Here is a 12,971-nt window from a genome sequence, read left to right as displayed (position 1 = left end):
AGCCAAAGACAAATAAAATTCCGATCTCAATTCAGTCTTCAACTGTTCTTAAAGATAATTGCTTATAATGCAATTTCAGTGACAGAAATTAGTATTTTGGACATGCAMGTTCATTTACATAAATTCAGTAGGAAATATTTCAGATTCATTTAGGCAAACAGTCTTTAAAGAAATCCTCTAATTTTGGCTGCCTACAAATGCAGAGTTAGAAAAGATTTAGATGTTCTTCAGTGTCAGAGAATCTGTTGCAGTGATGAAGAATATTTTTTTATTCCTTATTACCATTGCTGTAGGATGGAATTTTTTCACGATAGCAGATTCCTTCTCCATTGAAAAGTAAAATTTAACTTCATAGTCTTTGTATAGCAGAAAGAATTAACATGGATGTTTGTGTCAGATGATTCTGACAAAAAGGTTAACGCTTGGGGAAGGTAGGGAAGATAAAWTCTATTCCTACACAGTAAGATGATGAAATACAGCAAATGCTTGTGTTACCTTCGAATTGATTAAAGAGCCCAGCCCCAAATATTTTGTTTGTGATTACAGTATGCTCAGTAGTACTCAAAATCTGTAATTCATATCTGGGCATTTAGAAGTAGGATTCATCTGTTCTAACTTACAGGTTGCTGTATTAGGTCATAGAAATCAGCATGTTCCATTGGCTCCAGAAAGACCATAGGGTAAATAGTTCATACCTAATCATCTTATTTTTAGCTCTCTAATGACTGCATGAGTTGAATCCTGCCAATGGCGTTTTAATTTATGTAGACAGGAACATGTTTGAAAATAATATAATAAATACTTGAAACAATATTTTGATCATATAAAAATCTACTTAGTTTGTTATAAAAAATTTCTGACTGACTTCACAGAATTTAGAAAGAAATGAGGACTTTGAAAGCTATGGATTAGAGCAGAATGAGAAATTAGTGATAATACATGATATTCAAGTCAGATTCATGAAGACCTTGCTGTTTGTAACTTAGAAGGCATTTATGGAGCAGTACATACATCTGAAAACATTCTTAGGTTGGGTATAGCTGTTTGGATTCCTAACAGTTTGCAAGATTTTCTATTTTATTGAGTTAGAATTAGGCATAGATGGCGTTAGCTTGTCATATTTTATTGTATGCAATTTTGCCTTGTCAGTGAATATTTAGCTCAGCTTAAAAATTGGAGAATGATTTTTTCCATGTGAAAGAGAATTTGGCTTTTCTTATGCTTTATAGGGAGGCAAAATGCCAGTCAAAGCATGTTTCTCAGCAGGAAAAAGAAAGGGGGGTTAGGTATTTGCTACTACAAATATTTGGCACACAGTTTAAATAGACAGTATTCCTAATCTTTATCATGAGCAGAGAGCTGGTTGCTGGTAAGAAATCAAATCAAAAGATAGGATGTCTTAAAAAATAGCTTAGTGCATGGGATAAAACTTTAGGATTTTTTATTCTACACATACATCACTGTCCATCTGCATCAGGAACACATGGCATGGGAAGATATGCGGAACAAAATTAAACCAAGCACAACCATGACAGCAGAAGATTTGGAATTCCTTAAGCCTCTGTGAAACACCGTATATCCCTTTTATTTCTGGAAACTGAATGATAGTTACCCTTTGGAACATGTTGTAATTACAAGTCATAACTGCCACTGGTTCATCAGTAGAGTTGTATGAACTGCACTATATGCCAGTGCCTACTAGAGAGGATGATACCATTTCCCTTTTGTTGAAGAGAGTGAAACTTAGTTCTGCAAACAAAAGATTACTGGTTTCAATTAAGGCATGAGTGCARCTGAAAAGTAAAATCTTACTAGCTGCATTAAGAATTAGCAACATGGAACAAATTACTCTTAACATTTAAAAATAAAATTAGTATTGCGTTTGGGGTAATGATCTATTGGTTGGCCTGAGGACATTGCTAGTGAGGCTAACATCTTTAAGCAATGGTAAAAGGTACCAGTCTAAGGCTTACTTTAAAGTGGCTTACCAACAACCATAGACATCCTTGATCCTCCCTCCTTGCTTATCTGCAGGATACAGCTGTTCCTGCAACCAAGTTAAATGTTCTCATCCTAGAGAAACAGATTGGCAGGGATACCAAAAAATAAATATCTGTCCTCCCCACACAGACTACAAAAAAAGCAAAATGCAGCTGAGAGTGATATTTCAGCTCAGAAAGAACTTGTAACGTCCATACAGTCATCTTATGAGTAGCTGACCAGTAAGCTTTTTTGATGTCATAGTAGTTTAGATAACTTTTCACAATCATCTCTAGAAACATGTTAAATTTGATCATTTTCTGTCACATTTATTGCAGATTAGTTACTCTCTACTGCTTTCTTGCCATTGTAAAATCTAATGAACATATAAGCTAATTAAACATTTTGGAAATAAGAACATCATAGAGCAGAAGATTGGAGGCATTGTGATTCTGTGTGTTAACATCCCTTAATTATCTCATGCTTGCAGTTTATATATTTGGCCACTGGAAGAATCAGGAGTTCACAAGTAGATGTGTTGGGCTTCCTACTAGTTGTACGAGTTTCTACCACTTATTGGCATCTCTGCAGTTTCAGGAACTCTCTGTTCTGTATCTTGTCCCTAAGATGTCTCAGTGATGCAAACTCCTAGCCTTGGGATATTTCCTCTTTTTTCTCAGCCTTATTGTTGCTAATGCCAATTAAATGCTTCAGACCTCTGTGGTAATATTCCATGCTATAAAAGRACTGCGATGTTACACTGTTACTCTCATTGCTGGTAGTCTGTGGTTCTCTCTCTTACTTTGTAGTTCAGTCTGTAGTTATACAATAGAACATCTTATTGAAAGATGTTTGGGCTGAAAATCTATTCTTATTTATGTGGTATTCTGAGTTAGAAAGCAGTAAAGCTTGTGATCAGACCTAAAAGTTGACCTTCTTTTGCTTCATGTTACCGTGGATATCATCATTTTGTTTCTTTAATCTTTGTGAAACATTTTTTTCCTCACTGAACATACTATAGAAACACCTCGTGTTTCTACTTGCCTGAGTCTGCCCACATGAGTGAGAAAGATAGCATAACTTTTCTGTTAGGAGTTGGAAACTATTTCTGGTACAGTTTTGGCATCAAAAGAATATCAGCAAAAACATGCTATTTTACTTCATGGCTTACCAAGTGCCCATTGTATAGTTATCAGAATATTGTCTGATGAGGACAGCATATGCATTTATTTCCTTAGTGGCTTAGATTCTGTGCGGAAAACACGTTTTTAAAAAACCTTTATGTTTTTGGTGCATTCTTGCTTGCTCTGTATATACACATAGCTTTCCTACAGCAACAGGCAGATTATGCTAATGTCTTAGAGGAGACAAGCAGTGGTCGTGCAGTTACTGGGTGGGATCTTTGCCTGCAGTAAAATTTAGTTTTCTAAACTAAACGTGACAACAGAATTGCATATATAAGCTGTCCATAGGAATTGAGACCTATCTGCAACAAGCAGCATGGTAGCATTCTGCCTGTCACTGGTATCATTTCAGACTGTCTACTTAGTATTGCCACCATGTTCAAAGGCATGAGTTGCCTGACCCTGCTGTGTGCAACGCTGAAGTTTTGCCCATATGCTTATCTGCAGACCATGTCCTAGCCCATATGATCTATGAATAAACTCATGCAAACTGACTGGAAATGCGGCACTTGACAAAATTTACCTTGGGGTTCACAGTGGTACTTAAGCAGAGAAAAAATTAGCTCACCTGAACTATAACCTTATTAAAACTTCAGGGGTTGCAGATTATTTCTAAGAGGAAAAAGAAAATTGTGCCAAAGCAGTTCCAAACTGAGCTTAAAAGGGTTTGTACAAATAGAGGGAAAGAGAGAAAATTTCTATGTCTCAAGCTAAAGAGAAAAAAAAGTTGCACTGGCAGCAAAGAACACTCACAGGATGCTGGTCAGAATTAACAGAAGCAGAGCCAGTAGAGCGAGGGAAGTAATTTGTCCCTTCTACTCAGCACTTGTTAGACCACATCTAGAACACTGTGCCAAGTTTTGGGCCCCAATTCATGAAAGACATCGATAAACTGGAGGGARTTCAGTGGAGGACCATCACGATGGTGGAGGATCTGGAGCACTTGTGCTGTGAGGAGAGGCTGAGGGACTGGGGCTTTTCAGCCCGGAGCAGAGATGGCTTTGGGGGGACCTAACAGCAGCCCCCCAGTGCCTATGGGGGCATCATCAAGAAGATGGAGCCAGGCTCTTAACAGTGGTGCATGGTGGGAGGATGAGAAATGATGGGTATAAATTGAAACAAGAAATGTTCAGACTGGTTATAGGGAAAAACTTTTTTGTCATGAGGGCAGTCAGGCACAGGAACAGGTTGCCCAGGGAGATTGCTCTGTCTCCATCCTTCGGGATATTCAAGACCCAACAGGATAAAGCCCTGAGCAGCCTGGACTGACCTCATTTCTGACCCTGCATTGAGCAGGAGGTTAGACTAGAGACAACCTGAGATCCRACCTGAATTATCCTACAATCCTGTGATCCTGTGGTGACTGGTCATTTCTCAAATGAACATATCAACACAGGATCATCTGTAAGCGTTTCTCCTTCCATGGGGATTTATTGTTCAGCTAGCTGGGCAAGGTGGCTTCTTCGTAGGATAGTATGCCACTCATAAAACAGATCATGGTCTGTATGTAGCCCGTCAAGACAGTCTGCAGACCACTCCTAATATCACCATTTCTAAGGAGACCGTCAGTAGTGAGTAGTGGCCAAATGCCCTGGTGGGTAAAGCCAGCTCCCAGCCTCCCTCTTTCCCAGAAACAGTAGCACCCCCTCTCCAACATGTGACCAGGAGCTGGTCTTGCTGAGGAGACAAGACCAGGGAGGAGGAAGATGGTGACAGGATGCAGTTAGCTGCTACAGTTCAGGTGACCCACATTTTCCTTGCCCATGTGTGACAAATCTGAAGGGAAAACAAATAACTTTTTATTATTGATTTTCTTGACATCTGTGAATGAATGGGGTGAAAGTGCTATTGTGAGTATTTTCCTAGACAGGATTTAATCAGCAGGGTAGAAAAATAACTTGGCTATGCATTTAGGTGCCTCTTCTTTCCCTTCATACCATTTTCCACGTGGTCTTTTCCAACACTGTGAGGGGAAATACACATTCTAATACAGAATCTTATCTCTAAACTCATTCTAACTCTGTGTGCGTATAAGGTATTCAGAGAGCTTAAATAAGTAAGTATTATTAACCGTAATGAGCTGAGAGTTAAGATTTAGTGCATAACATGAATTACAAAAAAGAAATGTAAATATTATGTTTTTTATATGTTGAAAGTAGAGGAAAGTTTCTTATATAGTAGAGTGTATTACAGAAAGTAGATGGCTTTTTTCTTCAGATTCATAAGTTTTCTCACTAAGCAAATGAGTATAGTCTGATGGTTTTTGCTTGATTGAATTGATCTTTTTTAGTCTTTTTGTTTAGTGACTATTATAATGTTCAGTTATGTTCCATACTGATTATTGTAGATAGGGACCCACACTGGGATTACTTATTAATTTTACAAGAACAAAAACGTTATGAGAACAAACGGATGTTCAAGTTTGAACATTTTAAATATTTACAAGAAAGGTAAAGAACCTCTTTGCATTTGACATGTATAGACGATTCCTGGAGCAGCAGTTTATGCAAATGCATCAGTGTAAGATTCCTCCAGTCCTTACCTAGTGGTGTCTAATTGAAAGCTTACATATGGTTCCTCCTGTTTTCAGTTGATAATTTCCTTTTAAAACAGAGTAAATGTTTTTTATCCATTTTCACTCATTGCTGGGTACAAAATGAGATTAGCCATCAATGAATCACACAAAGTGTCAACAGAAAGAAACTAGCTGCTACTAGGCATTAAGAAGGTGTGAGAGTTTGAGAAGAACAGCTTCTCTGGGAAGATTAGGGCTTTTTCTCTGGTATTCTCTACTCTCAGCTGTGCTGGGCAGTCCTATAGTAACGCGTCAGTTGTTGCTTCCATTTCCTTCAACAGCTTGCTGCCATGCAAACAGTTAAGATAGCCAAGAGAAATACACCTCATGACATCATTCTCTGGTGGATATATTTAAGTTAATTAATTATGCTCAATTTTCTTTCTTTGTTCTCTAATGTGTCTAAACCATGTTACAGGCTCCACTGATGAAGACTAAATAATGTGCAGGCTTGTACGTGGTATTTTCTGACTAGAGAGACAAGAAAAAAATTCTTGTTTATTTCTCTTAACCAATTTGGAGGAACCTTAACCATGGGCAAGAAAATGAGGAACAAGTTTGATATAGAAATAAATTGTTATTGATGTATTTTTTAACAAGTGAAATATACTGATTTGTCAGGTGAATACAGTATAAACATTACTACAGACTTCTAACTGTATATTGGCTAAGAAGTGTAAATCTTTCTTTTTTTCCTGACTGTATAATATATCTGGTGATTAATTTAGTATCCATTATGACTGCAAGACATCAACTTTATGCACACTAAGTTCTTTCATCCTCAGGCCAAGAACCATTTTGCAGGCGTAATGCAAGAATGCCTACAGAGCTGTGTGGGTGTATATAAACTCTAACCTGAACATCTTGCAGTGTTCCCAAGTGGGAGGGTAATTTCGCCTCTTCATTGATTTTACTGATGTCTCTTATGAGCAAGTAGTGCCATTTCCCTCAGCCTGTGATGAATTGCGTGTGCCATACAATGTGGGCTGTAGCTCACCAGAGGATTAAGCAGGAGCAACAAACCTGCTTCACTTTCCTCAGACCTTTCATGAGTGACAGACACCTGCGTCATCTTGTACAGTCTTAACATTTTGATATATAAAAGCAGCCTTCCAGTTCTTCTACAAGAGACTGCCTAGGCTGACAAAAATGCTTACATTGCAACAGGATCATTTGCAAAAAAACACTGGGTTACTTGTGTTGAAATCTTCAAAAGCAAATAAATTTTATGTGTAGTTTCAGCACTGTTAAATTACACTGTCTTTAAGTACCTGCAGTAACCATGGTATCTAAAAGTCTGGGTTACTGCAGCAATTCTTTGGCTGTGCAGTGGTACATACTGTACTTGGATTTTAATGGAGCCATCTATACAGACTTTATATTTTCCTATAAAACTCGTCAAGATGAATGAAAACAAGCGTGGGCTAAATGTTTGTGCTTTTCAGTGCTCTTTCTGTTACAGAATCTTGCTGGCTTTCTTAATTGCTAATTTATGCAGTTTCTTTGTCTTTTAGAATGTCGGGTAGTGAAATCCACTTCCTATACCAAAATAGCTTCAGCTTCACGTAGGAGCACCACCAAGAGCCCGGGCCCATCTCGGCGCAGCAAGTCTCCTGCCTCTACCAGCTCAGGTAAAGCAAGCAAGAAATGTTTCTTAATAATAACTGTTAATGTCCCTGGATACAATTGGCAAAGTRCTTAAGATTCTGCATTTCTGGCAAAACATTGTATGCATAAAATAGCTGACAGTAAAAATTCACCTGCTTTCTAAAATGCATCTGAGATGAAGTGTCTTCCCAATGTGAAAGAACTCTTCAGTGTTTTATAAATTGTACTTTCGCAATATCATGGTTCATTTTCCTTTTTTTTCTTTGCATCATTATTATGACAATACCTAAAGACTGACAAAAAGATGTATACATCGTACTAGGAACTGCATAAACACAGTGTAGAAAGTAGTGCAAGCTGCACAGCATAGAATCTGCATTTGCAAATCGTTCTTTCTACAATCTTTTTTTTGTATTTTGATTCTGAAAGAGTTAAGAGTCAGCAGTGAGGAAAGGATAGGTTAAAGGCAATGAGGATATTGAGGAAGAGGGGAAGAGCAGAGAAAGAGGATAATTGCAGGTGTGAATGTGAGGTGTAAAGATGGTTGAGGAAGAGATAAGTCAGAGATGACTTAACAAGCCAGTGGTACAGGCTGGAGAAGACACAGCAAAAAGCCTTAAAAAGTTCTGATTCTGTCTGAAGGGCCTTACTTTGGCAGCCTTTGCAGCTGCTCCCACTAAGTAGTCTATGACTAGTCCCCCCCTGGTGCTTTTTCCCAAGAAAAGCAATAAATAAACAAAAAATATGCATTAGATAATTTTCCACTGGTGATGCCTGAAAGTATAAATAATACTTGGTAGGAGCCAGTTAAGTAGACCAGATCCAGCGTTTGCAGCATTGCTTGTAGATTCGGATTGTGCAAGAGGCAAATATTAAAGCTGTCTGAAAGCCACCTCACTCTCTCCCTTAAGTCTTCAACCAACAGCGAAGCTAACATCATATTGGGAACTGTTTTGTAGTTGCATCCCGCACCATAAGGTCTTTAAAGGGAAGGGAGGGGGTRAGCAGAATGGCCCAGGTGCTCCAAGCAGGTTTCAAAGAGGGGAGGTACAGATCAGTCAACTGGTGCCATACTTTTTACAAGAAGTCTACATAGAGCAGCACAGCATCTTCCTTCGGGGGAGGAGGAAATTGGGGGAGACACAATGAGAGATGGAGGCGTAGATGTGGGTAGCAGGGCTAGGAGGCCTCCTACACATCCTAAGAAGAGCAGAAATGAAGAAGCCTGCAAAGAGATAATGGCAAGGAGTATTGATTCTGAGGGAGAAACACAGAGTAGTTCTTTCATAAGTGTACATTAAGTAGCTTTCTTTGTGGGTAGGTAGAACAGAGTTAAATTAAACTTTAGTAAGGGAGGCACTATTTAGCATGTAGTGTTATGGACTCTTTTTTTAATGACTATTCATTTGGGGGTAGAGTTAATGGACACTGATCTCTGTATGTGCATTTCTGTGTGGAATAACTCTCCTGCTGTGCATAAACAAATGTTTCTGTCAGGTATGAGACTAGCAGCATTTTCGACATGTTGGCTACATGCTTCTTTATTAGTTTTGGTTGTGAGATAAATGGTAACATTCTTACTTAAACCTACAGGAGGAGTGAACATGAATAAATTCTAATTTCCTGCAATTTAATTTAACTAGTCTAAGCAGAATGCCATAGCTTGTTTAACCACTGAAAAAGATCAGAAGATTATTTTACAGCTTATTAAAAAACCAATGCTTTCACCACGCCACAATAATAATTAATATATCATTAAAGTTATAATAATAAAAGAAGCAAGGTAATGGAAATATTAAAAAACATTTTAGATGATTCTATGTTAATGACAGATTTACCTATTTTAAACATATTTTATTTAAGAACAGTAACTTTGCAGGAAATGAGCATATCTTAGTTTGTCAAAACATGGTCCATGACCTGACCCATTTGACAGCATCACTGGAACATTGTATTGCAGAAGATTTCCCTAGAAAGAGGCATTGGAGGAGGCCCTACAGAAAAGTATAGGATGCTGACAGAACACCCTGTTAAAGGGTAGGAGTCTATAACTTCTTACAGCTTAAAAAGGGCAAACGATTTAAAATGTTTCTGTAAAAACTTTATTGGGAACACAAATTTGATTTGGTTGTTTGTATCTCTTGTGTTTGCTTTCTGCAAACCATGAAGAAGTCAGGTTGTGTGAATGTTCCAGGAAACCTATTTCTAACCTGAATACATGAATATTTACTTCAATATTACTATCATAAAAGGGAGCAATATTGTATGAGTGGGTACTTGGGCTTAAGAAGAATTGTTTTTAGACCACATAAAAAATGAATAGATTTTAAAAATATGCAACCTGATATTAGACACTGTACTGAAAAAACCAACAGTTAAATTAGAGGAAATGGTTCAGGCTAAATCAAACATTCAGCTTGAAACATAGATAACTTTTTGTGCTGTTAATTTGACTGTCTCAAGGTAGAGAGAAGTCTACTCCTAATTGAAAATAGTTATTGTTTAAATTGTCTCTTTTGGTTCTTTAAATGTAAAAAAGGGGTGGAAAGAAAAGGAAAAAATAGCTAGCAAATATTGTTAGACAAAAAACAAAATTCTTCCATAAAGTGCAGATATTACGTAGGTTTCACTATTTTGCTTTCCAGTAGGCAAAAAATACTGCCTATTTATTATTATAATTATGTACACGTGACAGCAGCAGAATATAGAAATTACCATCTAGTGCACATACCAACAGATATTTTTTTCCATATTGTTTATATATTAAACATCTTCTCAGTATTAGAGTCTCCTTTTACTGTCACATTGTTAGTGCTAAGTATATATATGTATTTTTTTATTCTGTACTTTCAAACTGCTTTCAATTCATCTTTAAGTTACTGCTAGGAAATTTTCTTTCATTAGAGATAAACATAAAAATAGTTGAGAAGAAGAGTAGATTCCTTGCTCAGAACACAGGCAATACATATATATTACRAAACAAAGACACGTATGTGCAGAGGACCTTCCTCAATTGTCATTTTGTAAAGATTTGTACATCATAAAAGAGAGGCAGAAGGTTGAGAAAAGCAGGGTTATAGGGCAGGCAGAAAGCATTACTGGCAGTGTGCCCCTGAGAAAAAGCTAAGTGAGAGCATCTCTTAGGACAAAATGCTATCTAAAGAGGTGTGTGTTGCTAGTTAGAAAGTATGTGATCCCTCTCATTTGGCTCTTGCTGCATTTCAAAAAATCTGCCCATTCTTGCTGCACAAAAGGAATGCATGGCTCAGTCATCAATTCTTGCCCTTATCAAGATAATACACATGGATAACCACATGGGTCAAAAGACACAAACACTATGACTAGATACAAATACTACATTGAAAAAATGTAAAAATTGCAAAGTCAGTTATTAAAACTGACAAAAATCTAATATGAGGGGATGACCTTGAGTTACTCTTAATTCTCTCCTATATGCATCTGCAGCGCAGTACAGTCTTTAATGCATTCAGTTAACATTATTTTTCTTCTCATCCAGCACAGGATAGCTGATAGGAATTAATCATGTTTATACTTAATTAAAGTACTGTGTTTGGGTCATTTCCCTATTGTTACACAAATGGATGTGTAAATGAGGCCAGGAAATTTAGACAGACTTCTTTGGTTTAAGCATTTAAATACCATCCTGAAGAACTGTTTCCCTTCTTTGACACAGCATTTCTAGTGATAAGTAAACTAAACCAAACTTCAGTTTGACACACTCAGCATCTGATTTTCAGAAAAACTAAATGTTCATAAATGCAATGAAGTCAATGGGACCATTGTTCTGAATGATCTGTTCATAGTGGCATGAACAACGAACTTCCCCAAATTCATCTCATTAGCTTCTGAAGTTGCTTGCAGAAATTGTCGGGTCGGATTTTCTTYTCTTTAATGTCTGTCTCTCTGTTTCCCATTTGTAAGTTTGGAACAATACCATTTTACCAAAACTGATGCTTTGAAGATAAATTCAGTAATGTTTAGAAACCACTTTTAGAGAAAATCCTGCCGAAGGTCCTCACCCCTAGTGTGCAGAGCATTCTGTTTTCAGTCTCACCTTGTGGTGGTGGTCCCCAACTGTTTGCGGGACAGGCAAAGGATCCTGAGAGTTCCCTCTCCCGGGGGAGCCCCAGCCAATGCTCTGGAGAACCGTTTACCCCATCGTCTCATTGGGTACCCGGGTGTCAGGGGCTCTTAGTGGCATTCACGTGTCCGCGATGAGTTTCACCCTTCGGAGGTGCCTGCCTCCCTCCAATGCTTGTAAAAGCAGCATAATTGCCCAGTCTGAAAGTCCCACCTTCAGCTGATAAAAAACACTTCAGGTAAGTGCTACTCTCACTGACCACAGAAGTGTTTTTTAAAAGAGTAGAAGGGCTCCAAGAGAAGGGATTAGGAATACTCTACCCCAACATATCCCACCCTCTGGCATTGCRCAAAGGATGTTGAGGCAGGTTCATATGCATGAAGGTTTTTCAGCAGGGTCTGTGGCTGATGGTGTGCATCAGGTCTAACAGAGAAGTTACTTTTGGGGAAAAGTAAAAACAAAAGCAAGAGAGAGAGAAAAGGGAAAGGGAAAGCTCTCCCATGGYCTGCCRGGAAGAGATGTGATGGGAAGGCCCCAGAGGGGCATCCTCCCCTGGGTGTCCCCTGTGCAGCAGGTGTCCCTCTGGCCCCCATACCTTTCCCGTCGTGACTGTATAGGTTTTGTCAGGCCCCGCTCAGGCTGCCTGGTGGTTGTTCCCGCTGGGGAGGCTGTGAGCACTGACGGGGGCACGCGTTGATCGGGACGGGTGCTGCACGCTGGTCGGTTGTTAAGCTTTGTGCGGGCCTGGTATTGGCTCTCCTCCTGTAACCCAAACACTACGACCAAGGGGTAGGAAAAGGGTAGGGGGAAGGGCTGATTCTCTCRCCAGTGGCAATCGCTTTGCAGGAGAACGTTCTCTAACAGCACTGCTGGGCTTTGCAGGTGCAAGGCCCTGACAGCAGCAGCATGGAAACAGCAGCATGCGAACAAGGGAAAACCAATGCCTCAGAGGCGCTGGGACACGCTGCCACGGCCGCACAGGGGAAAGGGTAGAGCTGCAAGTGGAAGGTAGGCTGCAGGGTTGAGGAGAAAAGACCCTCAGCAGTACAAAAGGCTAAAGCACCAAAGCACTGCACAACACTGGGRCTCAGGGCCATGCAGGTTCAGACCTGTGCTCTGGCTAATTGAGGGAAGGGAAACGTGTGTCAGCCTGTAAGAGAATGGGAGACACATACTACTCACCCTTCCGTGGGCTATCCAATCTAAAATGAGCAAAAAAGCTGCATCTGCTTTTACACAATTTCTTGACATTTTTAAGGGGAAAGTATGTCCTTCTGTAGGTGGTGTTCACCTTCTTCCATACTTGCTTTTTCCTTTTCTTTTTCTTTAGTGCAACATATTTTTAATATGCGTAGATTTTCCTGGTAGCCTCTCTGGCTTCTGAGGGCGGATGCATCCTATTTTTATAAAAAAACACAGAACACTACTTAAAAGATATAGGCTAACTGGGAAGATCTGTGGTAAGGGCAGACTTCTACATTATTTTGTGTTTTGTTCAGTTTTTTATTTGCATCTGACAGTG

At 39.0% G+C, this 12,971-nt stretch overlaps 1 protein-coding gene across 4 annotated transcripts in view; it reads left to right on the top strand.

The window, feature by feature from the left end:
- Positions 1 to 12,971, top strand: part of DCLK1 (doublecortin like kinase 1) — a 245,684-nt gene that overhangs the window by 160,378 nt on the left and 72,335 nt on the right. For 2 of the 4 annotated variants that reach the window (XM_026076067.1, XM_026076068.1), the window contains one exon: positions 7,254 to 7,370. In XM_026076067.1, the coding sequence (XP_025931852.1) occupies positions 7,254 to 7,370 (117 nt within the window). Of the gene's footprint in view, positions 1 to 7,253; positions 7,371 to 8,194; positions 8,204 to 12,971 lie in introns of all 4 variants that reach the window. The other 2 variants (XM_026076070.1, XM_026076071.1) reach the window with 2 other exon arrangements.

The sequence above is a fragment of the Apteryx rowi genome, unplaced genomic scaffold, assembly GCF_003343035.1.
Source record: "Apteryx rowi isolate R43461 unplaced genomic scaffold, aptRow1 scaffold_425, whole genome shotgun sequence".
In the NCBI taxonomy this organism is placed as follows: Eukaryota; Metazoa; Chordata; class Aves; order Apterygiformes; family Apterygidae; genus Apteryx; species Apteryx rowi.
This window is presented reverse-complemented; position numbering and strand designations above follow the sequence as displayed.